Source organism: Rhinopithecus roxellana, chromosome 16, assembly GCF_007565055.1.
Source record: "Rhinopithecus roxellana isolate Shanxi Qingling chromosome 16, ASM756505v1, whole genome shotgun sequence".
In the NCBI taxonomy this organism is placed as follows: domain Eukaryota; kingdom Metazoa; phylum Chordata; class Mammalia; order Primates; family Cercopithecidae; genus Rhinopithecus; species Rhinopithecus roxellana.
In genome coordinates, this window is record NC_044564.1 from 1,071,396 (window position 1) to 1,098,476 (window position 27,081).

Here is a 27,081-nt window from a genome sequence, read left to right on the forward strand (position 1 = left end):
AGGGCCCCGAGTTGGCGGGGGTCCTGGAGGAAAGGGAGTTCTCAAGGGCAGGGAGATGTGGTCTCGGCCTTAGGAAGGAAGCGCGGTGCCGGGCAGGAGAGCCGAGGACAATGAACTGGGCTTTGTGCTCGAGCTCACTATCCGTGATTCTGTGTGGATTTCCCTTCTGTCATTCCCAAGCTTTGGCAACAACTGTTATTTTGGGGACTGGATTCTCTGCTGGGGGGCTGAAATTAAGGCAGGGACTAAATCCACTCAGTCTGCATGTTAAGGAGGAGCAGAGCGCCCTGAGGCCAGAGGACCCACCTCACCCAGGGCCAGGCCTGCAAAATTTGGTATCAGCTTTATTAGGGAAAATATCAGGTCTCTTTACACGTTGAACAGGAACTGCTGGTTAACAAGACACGATTAACTTGCTAGGAATGGACAAGGACAGCGACAGGAGAGTGCTTCACAGCACCTCCTGCTGATGGCACCTTCATTCTGGCTGCAGAATTCTCCTAGGAAGGGTCCCGGGCTCTTCAGGAGGCATTTACTTGGAAGCACAGGTCAGCATATCTGTCCAAAGTTGTCCAGCCTCCGGCCTGGCCCATGTCTTCAGGCAGCTCCAAGGCAAGAGCAAAAGAGACGGGTTCCTGCCCCCTTTTTACCTGCTAGATCAGCTTCTACGACTTGGCCAAACTACCTTTCTGTCTGCTGTGCTGGGAATCTCACTGACAGCAAGACCCAGAGTCAGGCACATTTAGAGGGCAGGTCCATCGGCCACTCCTCACTTCTGTGGGCTCCGATGCCAGCAGAGCCACGTCAGCAGCTGCTACCTCTTGCTGGAGGGAGTTTCTTCTGGCCTCACCCACCCAGCCATGGCTATGTCAGGGCAGAAGGGAGAGAAGAAAGAAGAGAGATGAGATGAAAGGATGTAAAATGTGCAACCATCTTTGAGGTTTCCCACATCTGCACTGCTCCAGTGTGAAAAGGGCTTTCACTTTCACCTGATCCATGGGGACTGCTATCTCCTTGTAACCAAAAGGGAAACTGAGACTCAAAGGGAGTAAGAAACATGCTCAACGTCACGCAGCGCTAGGTCTGACTACGTCCAGTGCTCTTCCCAGGGTAACAGGTTGCTTCCACTCATTTCAAAGGACCAAAACCAGAAAAACACGCACCCAACTGACGCCTCCTCCCTGACGATCTAGAACTTACACATTATGTGCTGCCTTTAGCACATGCCCTGGTTGGGATGCCCTTTCTCTTTCCTGCCTAAACCTGCCCTTCCAGGCCCCACTCCAGTTCTCTCCTCTGGGGTCTGCCCAGGCAGAGTCTGAGCCATCATCGATGACTTTTCCTGAGCCATATACCCAACACGCTTCATCACCACACCATCTCACAGACGTGCTTGTCTCCTCTAAGATACTGTGGGGTTCCCTTGAGGGCAGAGAAGTCCTTTTTCATCTTTGGAGGCAAAGCATACGAGTGGGGCTCACACAGGGTAGATGCTTAGTAAATGTCGGTAAACAAAAGAATTAAAAAGTAAACATTCTCCTCACAAAACCAGCTGGCCTCCATACAATTTTGTGGCACTGAACTAGAGGCAGGAGCCCTCTGTGGCCAGCGGGGACTTGGACATCCAGTACCCAGGACACACCCGCAAGACACTGCCTGGGTGCTGGGAAACAACGCCCTCCACCCTACAGGAGAGCTCAGGGTGGAGCCTGAGCTCAATGCCCTCAAGGCTGGAGAGCTTTCGGAACAGGGACCCTGCCATCTCAAAGCAGGCCCCGTCCCGATGTCCCACTGCCAAGCAGACCACCTCTGCAGAGAGCTGCTGGGGACAAAAAAGGTGACCACCAACGGCCCTGACCCACTCCCAGGGCTGTGAGGCCTCTTGCCTGCCGCTGTTCCAGTCAAAGCGGGGCTTCCCCAGTGGTGTCCAAGGAATTCCAGTCTTGCAAAAGCACCTTGGAGAAGTGATGAGAGTAATGTGGGAGATGCTGAGCTTCTTGGTCCTGTGAAGAGGCCTGACACGTGTGGGCATGCTGAAGGTTATGAGAGGCCTGCAGCAAAGATGATCACGTAGCTCGCTTTAACTTAGTGTCTGCCAAACCTACTTGACCAGGGAACCTCACCCCACTTTCACATATGCACCCTACTTTTATGGAAAACCTATTAACATCCTGTGGAACTAGGGTTCCAAGGAGCACACTTTTGGGAAATGCTGGTGAAGGTCAACGAGCAAGGGAGGCGCTTCTTGTTGGGGGGCGCAGCCTCCTGAAGGCAGGCTGGGGACACATGTGAGAAGGGAAGGGGGTGATAAAGGACCAAAAATCACAAAAACAAGCACCCAACTGACCCCTCCTCCCTGACGATCTATAGCCTACACGTTTCGTGCTGCCTGCGCACATGCCCCCGCTGGGGTGCCCTTTCTCTTCCCTATCATCCACATCCAAACATGCCCAGAAAGGGTGCCAGGGACCTCTTGTGAACCAGCAGACAAACTTCCTAGGAGGAAAAGCCTCGGACATTTGAGTCCAGTGAAAAAGAAAAGAGAAGCATTGTCTGGAGCCTCTGCTGTCCTGTCTGCAAAATGGGAATAGCCCCGCTCCGTCCAGGGTCATCAACTGAGTTCATGGAGGTCTACATTTGTGGGAAGGTGACCCCCCGGCACAGCTGTGTATCACTGGTGTTCAATCAGACTTACCACATATATTTCATATATGATTATGAAAACAACAGCACCACAGCAAAAAGCAGGCACAAAACCTCAAAGTACATACCGTCAGGGGCCATGAATTTCAGAGGCAAACAATTCTAGGCCTACTGTTCATCCCCGAAGCCATCAGTAAATTAAAACAAGAATCTGAAGTGCTTCTAGCTCCGAGAGTCTATAGGAGTTAGTGGAAAAGGCACAGGCTTGCAAGCCCACCAGGTCCAGTTCTGAGCCCAGATCTCCTCCTTCTGGGCTGTTTAACTGGCAAGCAGCTTCCCTCTCCTAAGCATCCAGTTCCCAATGTGCGAGATGAGGTTACACGATGCCCCCTCCAGGGTGGCCATGAGGATGAAATGACAAAGATAAAGCTGCAACACACAGTAGGGGATGAATGAGTTGTCTCCTTAAAAAGGCTGGAACATGAGAAACCTTTGTATAGGTGTCTGTCAGTAACAGCTAAATGAAATACTTTGTCTTCAGTCCTGTGGAAAGCTGGCTTCTGTGGGTGGAAGGCTGAGAGGATTTAGAGGAAAAACACCCACTATGAGGGCAGGGGAAGAAAACGACGAGGCTCTGGGCAGTAAGGTAATGATGTCCTCTGAAAGCCAGCATAGGGGAGTGGGCTTTCATGGCTGGGGGAGAGACAGATGAGAGATGGCACCTCCCAAGGAGACCAACTTGTGGCTCAGCACTACTCAGGGTAGAGATTAGAATTCTGTGCAGCCTACCATCTACTGGGTACTTCCTGCAGACCCAGCACTTTGGGCACACTGGTTCTAAGCTCCAACTAAGAGGCCACTGAGCTGCATCTGAACTTTGAACCTGAGTCCAGAGCACAAGGTCTGCTCACTCTACCATGCTGCTTCTCAATGTCGGGACCATCTATTTACAGGTGTTCTCTTGCCCGTCGAGAGCCTGAAGGCTCTGGATGGTGTCTGCACACTCGGCACCTGGTATCTAACATAAATGCAACAAGCACTGGCTGAATTAGTCACTCACTGGAAAATATTTCAGAAAGCCACCGGGTTTTAAAAGTCAGGGCCCCTCTAATTTAGTGTAATATGATATGGTAGGAAACTACACAAGCCAATTTCCTTTTGAGGAACACAGCATTGACAGGATGTAGAAAAAATTCCAAATTTTCACTTCTTTGCCTAGAACCTTTGAGCACCAGAGGACTTTCACAATGTGACCCATTAGTCTTCTGCTTCCACTTTCAGTGCAGAAAGCCCTGCAGTGATACGGGTGAGCACTGTGGAGTACCAGAGCATCATCTGGTCTGACCCTCCACTTTGCAGATAAGCAAACTGAAAGCTAGGAAGAAGAAGGGATCCACACAGCAGGCCTCTACTTCTTTCCTTCTATAATAGACTGTCTTTGCAATAAAGAAAAACGCGTTTGACATACGCATCTTGAACGCGTGCTGTAAGCTGTATGCAGCAGGTGCAATGGAATGCTAGAGCAGTCACACACATAGCACTGAGGGACCCAGCGGCTGGAAGGGGTCAAAAAGACTCCATCTGACAGGTGACTTGGACCAGGAGGGACAACTTAGAAGTTTTAAGGGACGATGTGGCAGGAGGGCTAACCTCTCACCATAATACATACCCCCCATCTAAGTCAAAAGTTGTTGCTGGGAAGCCACTATGTGGAGACTGCACATCCCGGCCTCCTCTGCATCCAGGTGGGGTCACATGACTAACAGCAGCCAAGGGAACATGAGCAGGAGTGATGTGTGTCAGTTAAGAGCAAAGCAGGTAAGAAGAAGCTGTGCCTTCTCCATCGTCCCTTTCCCTTGCTGCCAGCCAGAAGCAAACTCTGAGGCTTCCAGGGAGGGCGGAGCACAGGATGAAAGGAGTTGAGTGCCTGCATCACTGAGTGACCCAACCTGCCGACCAGAAGCACCCCCACTGGACTGTTACATGGGAATCTGTCTCTGTGTGTTGAAGTTCGTTGCAGCAACAAGTACTACCAACGAATGCAGTGGACGTGAAGCGGGCATCCCGAGCAAAGGGAACAATGTGACTAAGCAACAGCAGTGTGACGGGGGCAGGGCTGGGGCCGTGGCCATGTGAAGGGGTCCCGGGATTCAGAGAGCTCACGCTGGTGGCCGCAGGAAGGAGGATCACGCACAGGGGCTGTTGCCAGGGGCCCTGGTGTTGCTGGCACTGCTCTCAAAGGAAGAGTGAAAGTTGTGAATGGTTTCCTGTAAAATTTGTCTCTCGCGTCCCTGTGGAGGAAATTGAAAACAGACACAGAAAGTCTTATTAAACCTTTTAACCATTAATTCAATTGACACAGTGTTGTTAATGTTCAACTATACTTGAAAAACCCATGGGCGTCTTGGGGAAAATAAATTATCTAATTGAAAGAGTACCGAGTTCAATAAAAACATACTGAGTCAGAATCTCCCCAGCACCCACCATCACAGCCTGTCAATGATACAGAGGCCCCAGGATGCAGGACCCCAAACCCCTGGACAGAGCGGGAGGCTGAGCCCGGGGCAGGACTGACTCTTCCCGAGTCACATGGCCCAGATTCGAGGTCTCCTTTCCTGCGCCTCTGTGCATCTTTCCAGTCCTCAGATTTTCAGAAAATTCAATGGGAGCCCAGTTTCCTTCTGCTACAGGATAAGAGTTTAAACTGCCTTTGCTTCCCTTTGCCCAAAAGCTGCCAGATTTGTCTTCACAGAGATTCACTTCTCACTCTATTCCTACAACGCCCCCTGCCCCCTATACACACATTTTCAGATGAGAAAAGAGCGTGGATGTGAATGTTCCGTTAAGCCCAGAAAACATCATCACTGCATACCAGGCTCAGAGGCATCAATACTCAGAGATTAAGAACAGAGACTGGGTCCTAGCCAGAGCAACCAGATAGGAAGTCAAACTGTCGCTGTTTGCTGATAACATGATTGTTTACCTAGAAAACCCTAAAGACAGCTCCAGAAAGCTCCTAGAACTGATAAAAGAATTCAGCAAAGTTTCCAGATACAAAATTAATATACACAAATCAGTAGCTCTTCTATACAACACCGACCAAGCTGAGAATCGAATCAAGAACTCAACCCCTTTTATAATAGCTGCAAAAAATAAATAAATAAATAAATAAATAAATAAATAAATAAATAAATAAATAAATAAATAAAACACTTAGGAATATACCTAACCAAGGAGTTGAAAAACCTCTACAAGGAAAACTAGAAAACCCTGCTGAAATAAATCACAGATGACACAAACAAGTGGAAACACATCCCATGCTCATGGATGGAAAGAATCAATATTGTGAAAATGCCCACACTGCCAAAAGCAATCTACAAATTCAATGCAATTCCCATCAAAATATCACCATCATTCTTCACAAAATTAGAAAAAACAATTCCAAAATTCATATGGCACTGAAAAAGAGCCCACATAGCCAAAGCAAGACTAAGCAAAAAGCACAAATCTGGAGGCATCACGTTACCTGATTTCAAACTATACTATAAGGCCACAGTCACCAAAACAGCATGGTACTGGTATAAAAATAGGCATATAGACCAAAGGAACAGAATAGAGAACCCAGAAATAAACCCAAATACTTACAGCCAACTGACCTTTGACAAAGCAAACAGAAACATAAAGTGGGGAAAGGACACCTTTTTCAACAATGTAGCCACATGTAGGAGAATGAAACTAGATCCTCAGCTCTCACCTTATTCAAAAATCAACTCAAGATGGATCAAGGATTTAAATCTAAGACCTGAAACTATAAAAATTCTAGAAGGTAACATTGGAAAAACCCTTCTACATGAAACCCTTAGGCAAGGATTTCATGACCAAGAACCCAAAAGCAGATGCAATAAAAACAAAGGTAAATTGCTGGGACTTAATTAAACTAAAGAGCTTTTGCATGGCAAAAGGAACAGTCAGCAGAGTACAAGACAACCCACAGAGTGGGAAAAAAATCTTCACAATCTATACATCTGACAAAGGACTAATATCCGTAATCGACAATGAACTCAAAAAAAAATCAACAAGAAAAAAACGAACAATCCCATCAAAAAGTGGGCTAAGGACATGAATAGACATTTTTCAAAAGAAGATATGCAAATGGCCAACAAACATGAAAAAATGCTCAACATCACTAATGATCAGGGAAATGTAAATCAGAACCATAATGTGATACCCCCTTACTCCTGCAAGAATGGCCATAACAAAAAAAATAAAAAAACAGTAGATGTTGGCATGGAGGTGGTGAAAAGGGAACACTTTTACATTGCTGGTGGGAATATAAACTAGTACCACCACTATGGAAAACAGTATGGAGATTCCTTATAGAACTAAAAGTAGAACTACCATTTGATCCAGCAATGCCACCACTGGGTATCTACCCAGAGGAAAAGAAGCCATTATATGAAAAAGATACTTGCACACACATGTCTATAGCAGCACAATTCACAATTGCAAAATCGTGGAACCAACCCAAATGCCCATCAATCGAGTGGATAAAGAAACTGTGGTGTGTGTGTGTGTGTGTGTGTGTGTATATACACACACACACACATATATATATATGATGGAATACTACACAGCCATAAAAAGGGATGAATTAATGGCATTTGCAGTGACCTGGATGAGACTGGAGACTATTATTCTAAGTGAAGTAACTCAGGACTGAAGTAACCAAACATCGTATGTTCTCACGTGTAAGTAGGAGCTAAGCTAGGAGAATGCAAAGGCATTAAGAATGACACAATGGACTTTGGGGGATAGAGGGGGAAAGGATGGGAAGGGGGTGAGGGATAAAAGACTACATATAGGGTGCAGTGTACACTGCTTGGGTGATGGGTGCACCAAAATCTCACAAACCACCACTAAAGAACTTACTCATGTAACTAAACACCATCTGTTCCCCAATAATCTATGGAAATAAAAAATTAAAAACAACAACAACAACAAAGAACAGAGACTGGGCTGGGCATGGTGGCATGCACCTGTAGTCCCAGCTACTTGGAGACTGAGGTGGGAGGATCACTTGAGCCCAGGAGGTCAAGTCCAGCCTGGGCAACAGAGCGAGACCCTGTCAAAGTCTAGGTTTAGAGCCCATTTCTCCCATTTGCTAGCAGGGTCACCCTGAGCAAGATACTTCATCTCCCTGGGCCTTGGTTTCCTCATCTACAAAACAGGGATGATAACAGTCCCTCATGTGATGGCTATGGGATTTGTCAGAAGGCCTCAGACACAAAGCTGTCCATTGCAGCAGTTTGAAAATCTGTATAAGCAACAGGTAGGAAATTTTTAAAAATTAATTTTAGCACATTTCCCCATCAGACCTTGTGTGGGTAGCTGGAAGCAGACAGGTCGTATCCTCAGAGGGCAGCAGCGGATTAAACATATTTTTAAAAATTAATAAATATGGTCAAAATGTAAATTAAATTAAAAATGTATCATCTCTGGTAGATTGTTCTCTACTAAGAGTGAAAAGGGGGGAAAATCCACTGAATGAGCCCAGACTTCAAACTTACTTTCATTTCATGGGCTCCCCATAGGCCAGAGGGGCCCCTCTCCAGACCCCCACATAGACACGTCTTGTGCTGATGAGGCCTCCTAGACTCAAGAGGACAGTAAGATTCTCCCTTCATCCCAACCCATCCAAACAATTTTAAATAAGCTGGAAAAATGCCCTCCAGATTCCATCAACACAATCCAAAGGCTGGAGGGTATGACAGAGCATTGGATGCCAAGTCAGAGCATCTGGAATCCCCACTCTACCACTGATTAGCGCCAGCATCCCAGGCCCACCCCTTTTCCGCTAAGTATCTGTAAAATGGGGATAATGTGACCTGCCAGGGCTGCACTGAAGCTCACCCTGAGATAATGAATGGGGTGGCACTGTGCAAACTGCAGAGGGCTGAAATGTAAATGGAAGGGTTGACAACAATTTTATTATTAAACACCACCTTAGCCTTAATTGCCTGAGAAATGAGGTCAGGGCAAGACAGGGTTCCGGCCCTCACTGCCTGCTAACCTTAGGAGGGAGCTGCAGATGATTAAAACCATAATTGTTTCCTGCATCTACAACTGATTGAAGATGATAACGATAATTGCCCTTTAAAAACCCCTGAGTTTTAAAGGACCTGCCTGATAACTCTCAAAAGGAAAAAAAAAACAGCCATTACACGTAGAAAAAAGGTTCACCTATCTAGTATTTCAAAAAATGCAAATTAAAACAAGGTACCTTTTTTTGCCTATCAAATTAATAAAGATTAAAAAACAAACTGATGTAATACTGGCAAAGCTGCAGTGAAACGAACAACAAACTCTCACACACTCACAGCCAGTGGAACTGCTCACTGGCTCTTTCCAGAAAGTTATTCAGATATACATACACCTTGATTCTGACTCTTTGATTCAGTATTTCCACTTTCAGACATCTACTGTGAGGAGATGATTAGAAGGCCTTAGACACAAAGCTGTCCATTGCAGCACCATTTATACAAAGTTTGAAAATCTACATAACCAACAGGTAGGAATTTTTTAAAAATTAATTTTAGCACATCTATGCAAATTTATATGAAAAAGAGTTCTTAATGACATGAGTAGCTGCATATATTTCATATTAAAGAAAGCAGGAGACAAAATTACAGACCCAAATTTATCTCAGTGATATTTTTAAAAAAATTTAAGGGTGTGGTGATGCGTGCTCATAATCCAAGCTACTCAAGAGACTGAGGTGGGAAGATCCTTTGAGGCCAGGAGTTTGAGGCCAGCCTGGGTAACACAGGAAGACCCCATCTCTTTAAAAAAGAAAAAACAAAGAAAAAGGACACAAAACACTGCAGAGTAATCTGCCCAAAGGTGAACAGTGTTGGCCTCTGAGCGATTGGATTGTGATTTCTTAAAGAAATTATTTTCACCATTTTGGTACTGTGTAAATTTAATAAAATCATATGCACTGCAGTGACAACCACAAAAAAGGGCAACAGAAAGAAACAATGACTTAGGACCAACTAACTCCTCACTTCTGGTAAACCTCCAATATATAACTCACCCAAAGCTAACAAACTTAATGAGCAGACTCGAGCACACATTACAATTCCAGTACTGGGGTGGGTTCATCTGCAAGTGACGTGGCTTGCAGGCTGAGAGTCCACAAGCTTTGCTAATATTACTATGCCTAATAAGACTTGCTGATGTTATTATATTATGGGGCAGGTGTTTGGTTAATACTCAAAAAAATTTTAGGCCAAAATGCTCAATCTTATTGATTGTGTAAAAAATGCATTTTATATCACACCCTGTTTTCATGTAAACATATATAACTGAAACATTTTGTCCTTTCTATCTGCAAAAGCATGTTGCTATTTTCTATTCTATTTCCTAAAATGTGCTACTCATGCCCCATTAAATGGATTCTAAAACCCACCAGTGTGCTGTGGGCCACAGCTAGAAAGACATTGCAGGGAAGGAAAGCTGGGCCTCCCCATCTCATGTGTCCTTCTCTAGGCTCTCCAATGTGTACAGAGCACGAGAGCCATAATGGGTACTCTCTCTTGGTTGGCCAAGCTTGCGTTGCAAAAGAAAAAGTATGAATGTTACAAAGAGAAATTCATGCCCTATAGCAAAACCAAAGAGGCAGGAATGCTTGATGTCAAGGTTAGGCAAGTCCAGTCTAGAAGAGCCAAGGCCCAGAGCATCTGAAGGCTGTAAGCGCAGTGAACTGGCTCTTGGAAGCCACCTTTGGCCTGAGGAGGTCTTTGCACATCTGAGAATCAGCACGCAGTTGCAGTGCTAACTTAGAATAATGCAGCAGAAGTTAAATTTGCTTTTGTACTATTATACTTCTCCTAAACATGCCTTTTCTCGATGACTCATGATGATACATGGTCCTCACTTTCAGAGGACTTTCTCTGGTACTATTTACTCTTGAATAACAGGGTCTTTCTCCAGGGAGGTGGTTCAGATCGGCTCCTTCTCCTTGTACCTATTACTGTGTGGAACTGCCTGACTTTGCAGGGTGGATGCTGCCTGCTGGAGTGACATGGGTGGGACTGAGTGGTGCTCTTGGCCTGGCATGTCACAGGCACCTGGGCCTCTTGGTTGGGAGCTGGTGAGCTAGGCCCCGAAGCAGAACCACTAACAGCTGTCCCTTCTGCTTCTCCTGATGGGGCCTGCTTAGTATAGGATGCAGACTGTCATAGAACAGGGAATGGGGGGAAAGGGGGATGAATTTGAGAGGAAACTGAAAAAAGGCTCTAGTCTGTATAAACTTTAAGAACAATGTCCTCTATCGGGATGGGCTCAAGATGTCACATCATTCACTCTGATGATGTCAGTTAAGTTTCCTAAGGTTTGCAAACTAGCCCAGTCTGTCTGCTTTTTGTGATCCTGGGCCAAGGAGGCCACAGTCACAGAGGGCAGAGGGGAGGTTCTGGAAGCATTAGCAGTTGCCATCTGGTGGCATCAGCTCCCGGCCTGTCCTCTCACTGGCCCTGCCTCCAGAGCCTTTTCTGTCCTTCTTCCTTAACTGGCTTAAGCTTGGATTTTCCCCACTCCACCCTTTCCTTGGTTCACACATCTGGCCTCTGGAGGCCAGGTGGTGAAAGGTTCCTCTAACGCCTGGGCCACAGCCCTTCACCGCCCCGCCATCCCTCAGCCACCTCTCCTCCCCAAAGGCCTTTCCCTTACTTGACGGCATCATCCTTTACCACCTTGGGGGCCTTGCTCTGTCCCTTGGGCCTCCCCACATCTCATGTCTCTTGCTCTGTGCTCCAGTCATTCCTTTATTCTTCAAACACACTGCACACCTCACCACAGGGCCTTTGCATGTGTGCCTACCTCTGCCTGCTCCGCACTTTTCTACTGGTTTCCACTCTTGCTTCAGGTCTCAGCTGCTTTGCCACTCCCTCAGGGATATCTTCTCAGCCCTGACTCCAAGCCAGGAGCTCTCACAGTACCACCTGCCTCTCCTTTATGTGCTGTGGGTTAGTTACACTGAGGCAGCTGGAGTCCTTGGGTGAGTTCCTCAACTTCTCTGAGCCTTGGTTTCCTCATCTATAAACTGAAACTGACTTCAGCGGCTTTCGTAAGGATTAAATGAATGACTATAATGTATGACATGCTCAGAGCACAACGTGAGGCACAGAGTGATTCTGAATGGTCAATACTCACACGGTGCCTGAGACATAAAGGCTCTTTTTCATGACTAAATCAATGCCCCAGTCTTTAGAGATTGTTCTGGTTGATTCACCTTCTGTGAGCCACCCTCAGGCTTCAGTTTCTTGGATGATGCCCTTCCTAACAGCCGAGATCTGCCTGCCTCTGACAAACTCCATACCTGCCTTACCCCCCTGCCCTCCCCGCCGATATCTAACAGCAGAGCAGAAGCGGTGCTGGTCCGGAAGTCAGGCATCACTGCCCAACTCTGAGCCTGGGCTTCCCTATATGTAAAGTGAGGTGGTCCAGGCCCCTGCAACAACCAAGAAATGTTTAGAATCCGGCCATTTACAGAGGAGAAGGAACTAGTAAAGACTGGAGGAAAACTACTTGGCCTTGAGATGCCCAAAGCAATGCTAAGGGCACCCCTTTGAAGGATCACCTCATAGCCTTCAGGCAGGAAATAGGAATGACGACAGTGACAACAAAAACCACCGCCTCCAATCCTGGCAGGGCTGAGAGGAGCCGCCTCTGCACGGCACAGTGCTGCAGAGAGGTGAAGAGAAAGAGGCCAGGAAGCCTGGGTTTAGAGTCTCCCCCCACTGCCCACCACCGTGTGACCTGGGCACCATGCTCCCCTCCCTAGACTGTGCACCCGTGCCAGCCAGACGAAGTAAGTGTAAGGACACCGGCCTCCTTGGGCTGTCTCCAGGACTGATGAGGAAACATATGTAGTGATTTGTAGATGATAAAGTACCATGTAAATATTTATTTGCTGCTGGTGCTATGTGTCTGTTCAATATTTCTGTGCATAGTCCAGCAACATAAAGAACCATAAAAGTGGCCATGCTCTCTGATATCTCTGCATACTGTGGAACACAGAGAGAGGGAGGGAGGGAGGGAGGAGGGAGGGAGGAAAGGAAGGAAGGAAGGAAGGAAGGAAGGAAGGAAGGAAGGAAGGAAGGAAGGAAGGAAGGAAGGAAGGAAGGAAGGAGAGAAGGAGGGAGGGAGGGAGGGAGGGAGGGAGGGAGGGAGGGAAGGAAGGAAGGAAGGAAGGAAGGAAGGAAGGAAGGAAGGAAGGAAGGAAGGAAGGAAGGAAGGAAGGAAGGAAGGAAGGGGAAAAAGGCAGAGATGTCCATTATGGCAATATCCATAATAACAAAATTCCAGGCATGAGACTATTGTCCAGCAAGTGGAAAGCTATTAGGCAAAGTGTGAAAAAGCAGCAGGTAAACAGGTACTGCACATTGTTGCTGGAAAAAAAAAAAAGCCACCGTATATTAAGAAAAAAAGCAGACAGCAAAGGAGTTCCAAAAACCCAACAGCAACTACAATGAAGGTTGCAAAGTGAGTGGTGATTTGTCTTTATTTTTGTGGTTCTTTTTGTTTTTGGTGTGTGTGTGGCTCTGGGTGGGCGCAGGGTGGGAGCATTGATATTTTTAGTTTTAAAGCTGATGAGAAATTTAACATGAGACAAAAACGTGGGAAGCCAACAATAGTGACTGACGGCTGTCTGTGTGCCAGGAGCTCTGCTGAGCATTTCAGTCCTTGACACACCACCACCATCCCCACCCTACAGATGGGGACAGCGAGGCTCAGAGAGGTGTTCACCTCACACCACACAGTGAATAAGTGAAGGAGCTGGGATTCAAACCCAGGCCAGCCTGACCCCAAGGCCTGTCTGTATCAAAGGCTCGAAGGCTCTGCTTTCACAGCGCTCCCGAGGGCACACCCAGCCCTGTGCATTGATATTAGCTAAGTGAAGATTTCAGCTCAATCTGGGGAGAAACTTTACGGGGGAAGAGACCATGCTGGGAGGTAGTGAGTGCTTGCTCACTGTCAGATATGACAGAGGAGAGGAAGTAAGACCTTCTCGAGATCCCAGGACCCTGGTGAAGCTCTCAGATGTCTGAAACACGGAAATACAAGAAACAGAGAACAGTACCTTGCCTGCATTCAGTTCAGAAATCGCTGCCAGAATCTGCTGCCTGGACCCATCTGTCTTAATTCCCAGCTCCTTCAAGTCACCGTCAGTCAGTGTGAGGAACGCTTCCATGTCCACCTGGGGAGAGAGAGGGGATTCGCCACCATCTGCTGGATGCCACAGATTCTTCCCAGCCACAACAGTAATCTCACGATTATGAGCTATGAGTGCTTATTAGTAGTAAACTGATGATGATTTACTACTTCTAAGTCCTGACTTTATCTTTAAAGCGTTGTTGAAAACATTAAAAAAAGAAAAACGAACTCTCCTCAGATCTGGCTTTTGGATTTTCTGAACAGTTGCATTTTAGGAAGACCCTTAAAATGAGCCAAGTAAGGAAAATCTCTGAGATAGTCATCTGGGTGGCTAGAACAGGAGAAATCCAAGACCTGCTATTAGAAAGGTAACTGCAATGTTGCTGTACTTTTAACAACATCGGATACTGTGCAAACGTATGGCAGTACTCACCTCGTCTCCCCCACCACGCACCAGACAGAGACAGACTGTGGAAAGACAGAGTGAGGAAATAAGCAGAAGCAATAAAGGAGAGAGGGCCATGGAGAATGAGAGCAGAGCTCAGAATAAGGGCATCTCAAAACTGCAAGTCTTGGTTTCTATGGGTGAGATCCTGATAGCTCTGTCAGCCCTGCCTGGCCCCTGGACAGGAAATCAAGCCCTCTGCTCCACTGGCTTCTGTTCCTCTATGGCAAGGTGGAGGGAAGGTCGGAAGGGACTCCAATGAAGGAAGTACATCCATCACCCTGCATGTCGGACAACAATGGCCTCTGGCATAGGGGTCCACACCTGGCAGGATCCAATCCAGGTCCACTGGGAAGCCAGTCTCACTGTCAGACCAGAGGAGGGCAGTTAGCACTATGTATGCAAAGCACCTTCTGAGGATTTCAGATAGACTGAGTCATTTAACCCTCATAACATCAGGGGGGTAGATCACTATCCCCACTTTGGAGACAGGAAAACTGACGCACAGTTTTTTTTTTTTTTAGCATTCAATGTAACATGGCCAGTAAGTGGCAGGGCCTGGCTTTGAACCCTGGCAGAGGGCTCCAGCATCTTCGCCCTTTTCCACAATGCCACATCACCCTTCAGCCGCAGATTCCCTGGCCTCCCTCATGGGCTTTTTCTGAGGGCAGTAGCCCTCTTGCTAACATGACTTCACTTCCCTAAGCATTAAGGCATTGGGTCCCCAGCCTGGGCCCCTCCCCCGGGGAGATGCTGTTGCAGACAATGCTACAGCTTCACAAATCAGACTCCAACAACAGCGCTCATCTGGGAGATGGGACAGAGAACTGGCTGCCCACACCCACGTCTTCAGCCAGAGCTAAGCAGCAGGAGGGTGTGCTGCCCTGGAGACAGATAGAGTGCCAATTTCCACTCACTGCCGGGGGACCTCGGCAGGTGCCTTACCTCAGTTTCCCCACCAAAAAATTATAGTCCCACCATATAAATTACAGGGTGGATGCGGGATCTACAAAGAGAGTTTACAAACAGCTTTATGATCTACATTTACAAACTACAAGATACTATTACACTTTAGAGATATGCTATTGCCATTTAAAATAACACTTGAATAACTTCTTGAAAATCCTCAGTCTTTCACTTTATAAGCAGGCTTTATTTTATATTCCCTCATACCTATCAAGATTAAAATTTTTTTTCTTTAAAACATTTGAAGGCCGGGCACGGTGGCTCACGCCTGTAATCCCAGCACTTTGGGAGGCCGAGGCGGGCGGATCACGAGGTCAGGAGATCGAGACCATCCTGGCTAACACGGTGAAACCCTGTCTCTACTAAAAATACAAAAAATTAGCCGGGCAAGGTGGCGGGCGCCTGTAGTCCCAGCTACTTGGGAGGCTGAGGCAGGAGAATGGCGTGAACCCGGGAGGCGGAGCTTGCAGTGAGTCGAGATCGCGCCACTGCACTCCAGCCTGGGCGACAGAGTGAGACTCCGCCTCAAAAAAAAAAAAAAAAACAACATTTGATTTATGTAGGGATAGAGATTTTCTTTCTGAAATTTTCCCTACTCCCCATCTTTCCTTTTCTCTGTTAACAGTCATTTTACTTTTCTGGATTAAAAACAAACAAAACCTTGAACCAGGTTTGAGTCACTGGGGAAGAATCTGCTCCTTTAACCCATCCTTAGCCCTGTCTGAGATGCAGGCACCCCTACCCCTCTGGCAACAGCAAGCTCCTGGCATCTCTTGGGTGTTTTACAGTTCACGGTGTGCTGAGGGGCTGAATGGATGGGTGATGTCGTTTTAATGGAAACCTCCTGCCCGCAGCCCTGCTGGACACGAGTCTCTCCCCACAATCCCAACCCCTAGCAGGGACCCACATCCAGCCTGGCACCATGGCCAGTCCTCAGCGATTCTGATGTCCTCAGCACCTGCCCTCTTGGTGAGGGGCCCTCCACCTCCTAACTGGTCTTTCCCTCTCAGTTATTCTTCCCTTTCTGCCCTTCCAACCCCTGTCCACCTCCATACCAGAGGTTACAGACCTGTCTAGCCTGCAACTACCTCAAGCCCATGGTGTACAGAAGTAAGTCCACGCTGTCCAGGCCCTGCCTGGTCAAGCTCCATTCCCTCCTCCTGATGAGCTGGCCTTGGCCCAGCCCCAGCCAAGCCAGAGTACCACAGGCTCCCTCAATGAGTCCTGCTCCCTCTTCCCAGATGCTCTTCCAGGTCCGTTCCCCCTCTTTCTCCAAAGTTCAGCTTAGTTCTCAACCCAGGTCTTCTCTGGCCCTCATTTCATAGACCCCTTCTCTGGGTTCCAGAGTATTCTGGGCATCTGCATTTCCCAGCACCCAGCTCTGGCAGAGGGTCTGGCAGGGGCAGGGTCTCAAGTACTTAGTATGTGTTTGTTGACTGAATGAATGAATGACTGCATCAATCAATCAATCTTCTGCCTCTCCATCTGCACTGACCTTCCCAATTCATTTTTTTTTTTTTTGAGACGGAGTCTCACTCTATCGCCCAGGCTGGAGTGCAGTGGCTGGATCTCGGCTCACTGCAAGCTCCGCCTCCCGGGTTCATGCCATTCTCCTGCCTCAGCCTCCCAAGTAGCTGGGACTACAGGCGCCCGCCACCTCGCCCAGCTAGTTTTTCTGTATTTTTTTTTTAGTAGAGACAGGGTTTCACCGTGTTACCAGGATGGTCTCAATCTCCTGACCTCACGATCCGCCCGTCTCAGCCTCCCAAAGTGCTGGGATTACAGGCTTGAGCCACCGTGCCTGGCCAACCTTCCCAATTCTGACCTCCGTCAACCCTGGGGGATGCCAAACTCTCAGGGCTTATTCTAGGTGGAGAGCACCAGAGATGGAATTCCTCTCCTACGCCTACTTGTGAAGGGGTAGCAGGAATGAGGCAGAAATATCCCAGTATCCTTTCAATATTCATGCCCTATTTTTTTTAAGCAACAGAATCCCAATTTTTAGCTGGGCACATTTCCACACAGTTAAAACATATTTCTGAGTTTCTTTTGCAGATAAGTATTGTCAGGTGATAAACTTCTGGTAAATGAGATATAATCAAGACTGTGTGGGACTTTGGGGAAGTCTCTTTAAAAAGGAGGGAATGTGTCCTTTTGCAGTCTCCTTCCATACTGCTGCCTGGAATGTGGATGTGATGGCTGGAGCTCCAGTAGCCATCTTGGACTTTGAGGATACAAGCCACGTATACTAGTGGGGTGGAGCAGAGAGCTAAAAGGAGCCAGATGATTCATCTCCAAACTTTCTGTGGGAAAAATCACTTTTTGTTTAAGGTACCATTATTTTGGTATTTTTCAATACACATAGTCAAATCCACCTTAATACAGGTAGAAAGATGAAAATTATTAGTCTGTCTTTAGCTTCAATGTGGCAAGATGAGAACATCAATTAACTTCATTCCTCTTCCAAATTCTCACTGATTGACTGTAAGTGCATATTAATGGAGAGAATTGTTTACTGTTGGAAACTAGGGAAAAGTACTATCTACATGCCAGATACTTCCAGGAGTTTCTGCAAGGGACTGAGAAGTACCCATGAAGCTGTGGTGACTGGGTCTGGTGGCAATCAGCAGGGTTAAAACCTCAGTCCTACTAAAGCCTCCAAGGAAAACACTGGGTTGTGGGTCCATACAGAGAGTGCACCCCTACAGTGTAACCAGCTCTTATGTTGCCAGAGAGAAACTAAGTAAAATGAAGAGACAATGAACTCGGCCCCCAGCAAGCACAGGCACCTGTGTCAAGTAGAGACGCGGGCACTGCCTCAGCTAACCTCACATGAACCTAACACACACAGAGGTCCTCAGCCAGTGGCTGCCAGCCCTCCTCATGGCACCGCCTCAGGCCCCAGCTCCCTCCCTGACCCCAGAGGCTACAGAAACTTCTAGGTGAGTGAGTTATTAAAATTAGAGCAGGCCGGGCGCGGTGGCTCAAGCCTGTAATCCCAGCACTCTGGGAGGCCGAGGTGGGCGGATCACGAGGTCAGGAGATCGAGACCATCCTGGCTAACACAGTGAAACCCCATCTCTACTAAAAAATACAAAAAGTTAGCTGGGCATAGTGGCGGGCACCTGTAGTTCCAGCTGCTAGGGAGCCTGAGGCAGGAGAATGGCGTGAACCCGGGAGGCGGAGCTTGCAGTGAGCTGAGATCGTGCCACTGCACTCCAGCCTGGGCGACAGAGTGAGACTCCGCCTCAAAAAAAAAAAAAAAAAATTAGAGCAAATCTGCACAGCCTGCCTTCCTCTCCCCATGAACATTGTCGAAGCTCTGTATGTCAGCTGAAACATACCCCTGTTCCCTATGCTGGACAACCACAACAACCTCTGAATGAAGGACAGATGAACTCGCAGACATGCCAGGTCAGAAAAAGGGGTAAGGCCAAGAAATCAGAACAAATGTCACCCTGTGAGCCAGAGACACGATACCTCAAGAAGCAGAAGTGTACTTTAAGATGTGTTCTCCTTATACTCCAAGAAGGCATAAACGTATCAGCAAAAGCAGGCAGCGATCAGCAATAGGGAAAGATTTCTTGGAGAAAGTCATTGCTAAGGTTTAAAACACCAGAGAGGCAGGAATGGCAGACTGCATATGGCAGAAAAGCAAACGGGAGGAGGAAAGCTACTGTGCCCTCTGTTTGTTTCTTGAACTAAAATACAAGCTCCTCAATTGCATCTCAAGTCTGGTGGGGACAATGAGTGATTCTCATGATTGCTCTGCAATTGTGACAGTTTTCACCTACTAAGCTGCTCACTAGAATGTTCTAAACCAGTGATTATACCCTGGTGGCTGGTGGGCCTGTGGAGGAGTTTTACTTGGCTAAAACAGTAAATTTTTTAACAGCTTACTGAGATATAATTCATCCACCATACAATTCACCTATTTATACAATTCAATGATTTTTAGTACATTCACAGAGTTGTGTAACCATCACCACACACTCAGTTTTAGAACATTTTCATCACCCCCAAAAGAAACCGTGTATCCATTCCAGTCACTCCCTACTCTGCCCATTCCACCCGCCCACCCCTCCACCCAACTCTCTGGCAACCACGAATCTACTTTTCGTGTCTATAGATTTGCCTAGTCTGGACATTTCATATAAATGGAAGCACACCCTATGTGCCTTTTGTGACTGGTTTCTTCCACTTAGCAAGATGTGTTCTGGTTCATCTATGTTGTAGCATGTGCCAGTATTTCATTCTCTTCATGGCCAAATAATATTCCATGGCACAGGCATATTTTATTTATACATTCATTAGTCGATGGACATTCGAGTCGTATCCACAGTTTGGCTTTCATGAATAATGCTGCTACAAGCATTTGTGTACAAGTTTCTGTGTGGACACATGTCTTCATTTCTCTCGGGAATATACCTGGGAGTAGGACTGCTGGGTCATATGGTAACTCTATGTTTAATATTTTGAGGAAGTGCCAAACTCCAGAATAGTATTTTTTTTATGTGAATCTGAATGCTTTTAAACACATAGCAACTCTCTCAGACCACCACAGACCCTAGATCCAGACACATAACACAGGTTCCTTAGGGTTTACTATCAGCCCACTTTAAGCCTATAAGTCTGCCAGTCAATCACACACAACAAAAAAATGTTTTCAGGACAGAAATAAACTTTTCTAGAGAAAGTACTGCTCAAAATTACAAAATTCTATCATAACAAAGCTAGCCATAAGTCCCCAGGATTTCACAATAACAAACTGAACTAAACCCGCTGAGCATGAATTCTATCTCCTCAGCTGTCTCAGTGCAAGAGATCAATTTAGTCTTGCAAAATGAAAACCTACACATTCAGACAAAGTTTTCTTTCTTTCTTTTTTTTTTTTTTTTTTTTTTTTTTGAGATGGAGTCTCGCTCTATCGCCCAGGCTGGAGTGCAGTGGCCGGATCTCAGCTCACTGCAAGCTCCGCCTCCCGGGTTTACGCCATTCTCCTGCCTCAGCCTCCCGAGTAGCTGGGACTACAGGCGCCAGCCACCTCGCCCGGCTAGTTTTTTGTATTTTTTTTTAGTAGAGACGGGGTTTCACAGTGTTAGCCAGGATGGTCTTGATCTCCTGACCTCGTGATCCACCCGTCTCGGCCTCCCAAAGTGCTGGGATTACAGGCTTGAGCCACCGCGCCCGGCCCAAAGTTTTCTTTTACAGTAAGATTTAAATTGACATTCAAAAAGAGCATTCTTACCTCTTGTTCCTCAAAAATGGGCTGATATTTCTCAAGTGATAATTTCTTAAGGATTCCGGTCAGTTCATCTTCAAGAGGGAAAGGTGAAAAAAAAAACATTTTAGAATTTGGTAACATGTTATCAAAAAAGTGGTCTTCAAACTTCTATAAAGTAGTGGTAATCTTATTTCAAATGAAATTCTATAAGAAACACCAACACAGAAAGCTGATCTCAGCTGGGCTCCTGCAGATGAGGCTGGAGGTGGGTCCTGAGCTACCTGCACCCTCTTCCCCTCAAGGTAGGCCCTCAGCAATTGACAAAACCCCATGTAAGGCTGCAAAGACACATCGAGTCTGGGCCAGGACTGATTCCCTCCAGAATGCGACCCTCAAGTTCTGGGAGTTGCAGCTGCCAGAACTAAAACTCTGCCTTCTGTGCGAGAAGGCACCGTAAATGCCAATGCCTGCAGTAAATGCCAATGCCAGCAAGTCCTCAGCTAGTGTGAGGAAGAACTTAGGAAAGAAGGTGGTGGGCTTCAGAGCAGAGCTGGGGTTTGGCTCAAGTGTGCAGAGGCTGTGGTCTTCCTGAAGGAAAAAGGCATCTATGTGGAACAGCAGAGCCAGAAGGGCAAAAGAGGATGATTTGGGGTGTCAGAACAGAGAGAATAAAGAAAAGGAGACAAAACCAGCACCTGAGGGGCTTGGAGAAATAATTCACTCACACATTCAATCGTGATTTGCCAAATTAGGCACTGGGGACTCAACAGATACCAAAACAGACAATAAGAAGGCTGACAGGGGCCAGGCAGGTGGTGTATGCCTGTAATCCCAGGGCTTTGGGAGGCCAAGGGTGAAGGATCACTTGAGCCCAGAAGTTCAAAACCAGGCCTGACACTATAACGAGATTTCATCTCTACAAAAAATTTAAAAGTAATTAGCTGGGTGGTGTGATGTGTGTGCCTGCAGTCCCAGTGACTCAGGAGGCTGAAGCAGGAGGATCACTTGTGCCCAGGAGTTTGAGGCCGCAGTAAGCTGCAATTATGCCACTATGCCATTGCACTCTAGCCTGGGCTACGAAGCAAGACCCTGTCTCAAACAAACAAACAAACAAAGGCTGATAGGCAAGACAGCAAGGGAGAAGAGAGCAGCATTAAGGTAGATGACAGCATTTCCAGTTTTACAAACGCTGTTTTACAGAGGACGGTCACGGAAAGACTCTAAGGTGACCTATGAGCAGTAAATGAAGGAGTGAGTTATGCAGATATCTGGAGTAAGAGCATTAGGCAGCATCCAGACAGGGAAGAGCAGGTGCAAAGGTCCTGAGGCAGTGGATGCAGCTTAAATAAGTGATCAGGAGGCTTGGGTTCCTTCTTTTCTTAACTCACCCTCCCTCCCTCCCTCCCCCACTTCCTTTCCTTCCTTCCAGCAGTGACTACCACTGTGCCCAATGGACACTGGGTAGCAAGGATGGAGAGATCCCTGTTGTGAAGCTCAGTGTGGCTGGGAAGATAGGATGAGGAGGGTGAAAGCTAATACACAGTGCTATCATTCAGCCTGTACATGGATGAACCACTTGCTCTTCACAACACCAATGAGGTAGATCCTATTACTGTCCCCATTCACAGATGAGGAACTGAGGCACAGAAAGGCTTGATACCACATCTTGGGTGAGGTCATCCTGCTAGACTGTGGCAGAGCAGGGAATCAAGACCAGTGGTCTAGCTACTAGGCCTGTGCTAGGCACCTGCTCTCCAGTTTTCTCATGGGTGGTGCATGCTACGGTGAAGAGCAAGAATAGGGCGAGGTGGGGACAAAGAGGACAGCTGACCCAGCCCAAGGGAGTAGGGAAAGCTTCACAGTAGAAAGGCTACTGAGCGAGGACGTATGAGACAAATCAAATCCCAATCCACACATAATCTGTTTATTTCATGACACTAAACCTTTGCTCTTGCCGTTCCCTATACATGCAGCCTTCGTCCAGAGTGGCGTGCTGGTAAATGCTTAACAACTGGTTCTCGGGGGGAAGATGTATGCATGTATACAGTCACATAAATCTATTGCAGATTTTACTAATAATGATGATTTATAGCACACAATTTACAAATAATAAAACATATAATATTCTTTCTTATAAATTCCATACAGCCAATTGATTCTCACCAAATGCTTTCATTTGTTTTTGCCCTACTCTTGTACCCACAGCCAAGGAATATGTTTCCAACATGAACGCTGGCTGAGAGTTTTGTTTACATGAACAAGAAAGATAAAAAGAAACAACAAATACTTAATGTTGGAACTTCAGGTGACTAACTTGGCTGAATCAGATAACGATTTTCAAATACTGGAAGAATATTTTCTCAATTTTTTGTGCGATTCACAAGATAACAGTTACAGACACAACATTCTTTTAAGTTTAATCCTCATTGTTAACATTTTTCCATCACTGCCTAGATTACAAGTAGACAATATCTATAAGACAACAAACCAAGCCCTGGATTGCTTGCGACCAGGGAGGTTGAGGCTGCAGTGAGCTGTGATCGTGCCACTGTACCCCAGCCTGGGTGACAGAGTAAGACCTTGTCTCAAAAAAATAAAGCAAGCCCTGATTGACAGCATTTGCCAATTTCCATGGTATGAATACCCCCATCATAGCCAATTTCAACTTATCAATCTAATGTCCCTGAGAGTGAAGCTGAGCAGAGATGCGCAGTAGGAATGCATCATTATGGGGTATTCACAATGCAGATATGAGATATACACAACCTCAAGAGCACAGATAAATATACAAAAATGAGTAAAAAATACATTTTAAGTACAATATACTGTTATATTTCTATAATGTAGTTAATTCTAAGTCCATGTAATTTATAAATAATGGTTGTGTTTAACAACCAGCTTGGGCATTTCCTACAAACTGAACAGCCAGCTCTGGCACCGGACTGCCTGTCTCTTCCCAGCGTCGTGGTCCAGCTGGAGTGCCCGTTTGCCAGCGGAGCCTTCCATGGCACATGGTGCTGATAGCAGGTATGACCTCACCTTGTGTTACACTCTAATGTCATTATGTTGAATGTGTCTGTCTCCCTGTGAGTTCCCCTGGGTGCACAGGTTAGGGCACCCAGGGGACTGCCCAATAAAATCTCCTGGAACTAATGTGAGGCTGAGAAGGTGATGCTGTCACAAGCCTTGCTGCTTCTAACAGGTGGAGTCCAGAGAGGAAGAATGCAGATGGAGAGATGAGGCAGGGCAAAGCTCACATGTGTCCTCGACTGGGACCACATATTTCCCAGAATATCATAAAAATAGCTCTTTGGGGATGGATTGCAGCCCCTGGCCTGTAACAATCATATACCCACAGGACAAACAGCTTGTGGCCTCAAGACCCAGGAACTCTCAATGGGAAAACTAAGCTTTCTGAACCAGAGAAATTATTCTACAAGGAAAGTGCTATTGGCCCTCTTCCTTCTTCATCCCAATTAGGACTTTGCAAACCATTTTTAATAATGAACAAAAGGGAAAGAGAGTGGGTATGGGCAGTCCATACAGACATCCACTGTCTCCACTGTTTTTTGGAAAACAATGGGGCATAAAAACCTAAACTGAATTTCCAGAGGCTTCAATTCCTGAAAACCTCAGAGGTGGGAGAATTCACGAGTGTGGAACTCAAGACTCCACATAGAAAATACGGGTGGGGAGGAATGAGTTTGCTGGTGAACCTCTGAGGCCTTGATAAATGATCACACTGGATATCACAAAACAATAAAAGTAGCCCCCAAATAAGTAGGATACCAGTGGCAGCACGCATTTATCAACTTAGTACAGACTAGAGCCTGTGCAGGTGATTCCAACTTATCTTGCTCAGCAGAACCTGCTCAGCACCCTCCTCCTCAGCAGCTGCAGCGAGCCGCCCACAAATGCATTTGTGAGGGCCACATACACAATCAGATTTTCCTCCCTGCTGATCTATATTCCTCGATTTGCACCTGCCTGGGCCCCAGGTCTCACCAAAGCTCCCTTCCTCTTTCCCCCCTCCCAGCTCCTAGGGGCCACTAGACGGCAGTTTAAAAGGATGAGATTCCTTTCTTCATCTGCCTTTATCTTTCCTGGGGCCTGAGTGCAAAGCCTCTGCTCCTGCCCTACCACCCACTCCACCTTCCCTCATCATTCCCGCATGGGGGCTGCAGAGGCTGTAATTCACAAGGCAGGTTCCGAGGCTCTCCTGGCTGCAGCAGACATCAACTGCTTTTGCTTGCCCTCACCCATCCCCCTCCTCCTGGAAACAGTATTTCCAAATTTTCCTTTGAGGAACTATTTCTCTCCTACTTCCAATACACAAATGTCAGCAGGCTTGACCCCAACTCCGCTCCAAAGCAGACAACTGACCCAAGGGGCATGGCCAATCAACACATTCCACCCCTGTGGACACAGAGATAGTCAAGGATGGGCAACTGACCCAGGTCATTATAAATACAGCTAAGCCAATGGCCTTACTTGGGATTTTGCTGGACCTACTGAGAAAGTAGCACTCTTTCTGCTGGGGTTGAAAAATTAGTACGAAGACAAAACTATGCCTGAAGCTGCTTGCCACTACTTGGAGAAAGCCTACGTGAGACCTAGAAACACTCCCAAAGCACCTGGATTCACGCATGGCTGAAGCACACCCTAGACACTCCCATCATATGAGCCAATGAAATGTCAGGTTTCATTTTTTTTCCTTGAACCAGTGTGAATGGAGTTTCTCTCACTTGCAACTGAAAGAATCCTGACTGGTCCAGGGTCCAGGGAAAGTAAGTTTGTGTTGGAGAAGCATTTCCACGGGTGTATGTTTGTGCATATAAACAAAACTCACCTATACTCAAAAACTCCGAGGGAGCGTACCATACCTTTACACAGTGAAGACAAAAATACAAGGCAGAATCAGAGAAAAGGAGGGACATGTTTGTTGTAAATTTTCTTAAAACCTGACCTAGGATGGTTACAACAATTAAGGTCACCTTGCAGTTCCTCGCTGCCAGGTCATCATGGTAAGAGGAATAGGTGGGGTTTCAAGCCCTCAGGGGACTCACCCTCATCTGTGATGGTGCCACTGCTGGAACCCCCACTGCTCTTGGACTGCCGATGGGATGAGGAAGAAGACACTGAAGACTCTGCAGTGTGCCCTTTGGGTGAGGGGGAGGGCGTGAGGGTTGGAGAGGTGCTCTTGGAGGTAGTGGAAGTTCCAGATGGAGGCCTCTTGCTGGTCTCCAATTTCTGCTGAACAGAGTAAGACAAATACATAAGCCATCGCCTGTAGGGTAGAAATGATGAAAACAGACACCCACAACAGGGAACATGGGCGGTATCTGACTCAACACAATGTTTAACCAGGGCTATGAAATCTACTTTTAAAAACATGCAAAGCAGAAACAGCAGTATCAGAACAATTAGAGGAACATCCAACCCTGGAGCAGAGACAGGATGAGATCAAATAGCTGCATGTTATGCGTCAGGAAACCCCGTCCCAGTCCTGCCCTCCAGCTACTTGCATTGTGTCTTTGGCCAAGTCCTCCGAGCTCTCTGGGCCTCAGTTAACCAGTTGTAAAATCAAAGTGTGGCTTACGGAGGCACAAAGTCTCTTTCTGTTCTTGATGCTCCTTCATCTACACCAGTCACTTCCAAGCTTTTCACCAAAGAACAGGTATTCTTCCCTTTTTCTCATTGGTTAGCTTTAAAACAAAGGCTTTTTACATTGAAATAATTCTAGACATATAGAAGAGCTGCACAGATAGAATAGAGTTCCCATATACCCCTCACGCAGCTTCCTGATATTAACATCTACATCATCACAGTATAATGATCAAAACTAAGCAGCTGACATTGACACAACACTATTAACTAAACTACAGACTTCACTGTGTTTCACTGGCTATTCTTCTCATGTCCTTATGCTGGTCCGAGATCCAATCCAGGACCCCACGCTGCATGGAGCTGAGGTTTATCTCCGTAGGCTCCTCTGACCTGTGACAGCACTGTCTTTCCCTGTCTTTCATGACCCTGACATTTTTGAAGTCTTGGTCAGGTATTTTGAAGAATGCACATCATTTTGGGATTGTCTAATGTTTTCCCATAATTAGATGTGCTTGTGAATGTAGGGGGCAATGACCACAGAGGTGGTATGCCCATTCAGTGCATCGTTATGCAGAGAGGACATAGTATCTGATTACTGGTGATGGTAACCTTCATCACTTACATGAGGGGATGTCTGCCAGATTTCTCCATTATAAAGTCACTATTTTTCTTTTTAATATTATTTGGGCTGGGCGCAGTGGCTCACACCTGTAATCCCAGCACTTTGGGAGGCCGAGGCAGGCAGATCACAATGTCAGGAGTTCAAGACTAGCCTAGCCAATATGGTGAAACCCCATCTCTACTAAAAAATACAAAAATTAGACAGGCGTGGTGGTGGGCGCCTGTAGTCCCAGCTACTTGGGAGGCTGAGGCAGGAGAATCACTTGAACCTGGGAGGCAGAGGTTGCAGTGAACTGAGATCGTACCACTGCACTCCAGACTGGGCAACAAAGTGAGACACTGTCTCAAAAAATAAATA

General features: G+C 46.7%; 1 protein-coding gene across 5 annotated transcripts in view; it reads right to left on the reverse strand.

The window, feature by feature from the left end:
• Nucleotides 1-322: 322 nt before the first annotated feature.
• ANKS6 (ankyrin repeat and sterile alpha motif domain containing 6) overlaps nt 323-27,081 on the reverse strand; it is a 65,562-nt gene continuing 38,803 nt past the window's right edge. The window contains exons 12-16 of one of the 5 annotated variants that reach the window (XM_030919751.1): nt 25,562-25,745; nt 20,520-20,587; nt 13,787-13,903; nt 4,838-4,934; nt 323-864 (exon numbers count right to left, since the gene is read on the reverse strand). In XM_030919751.1, coding sequence (XP_030775611.1) covers nt 815-864; nt 4,838-4,934; nt 13,787-13,903; nt 20,520-20,587; nt 25,562-25,745 — 516 coding nt within the window. In that variant the 3' untranslated portion in view covers nt 323-814. Of the gene's footprint in view, nt 4,935-13,786; nt 13,904-13,968; nt 14,671-20,519; nt 20,588-25,561; nt 25,749-27,081 lie in introns of those variants that run through there. The other 4 variants (XM_010357629.2, XM_010357630.2, XM_030919752.1 and 1 more) reach the window with 4 other exon arrangements.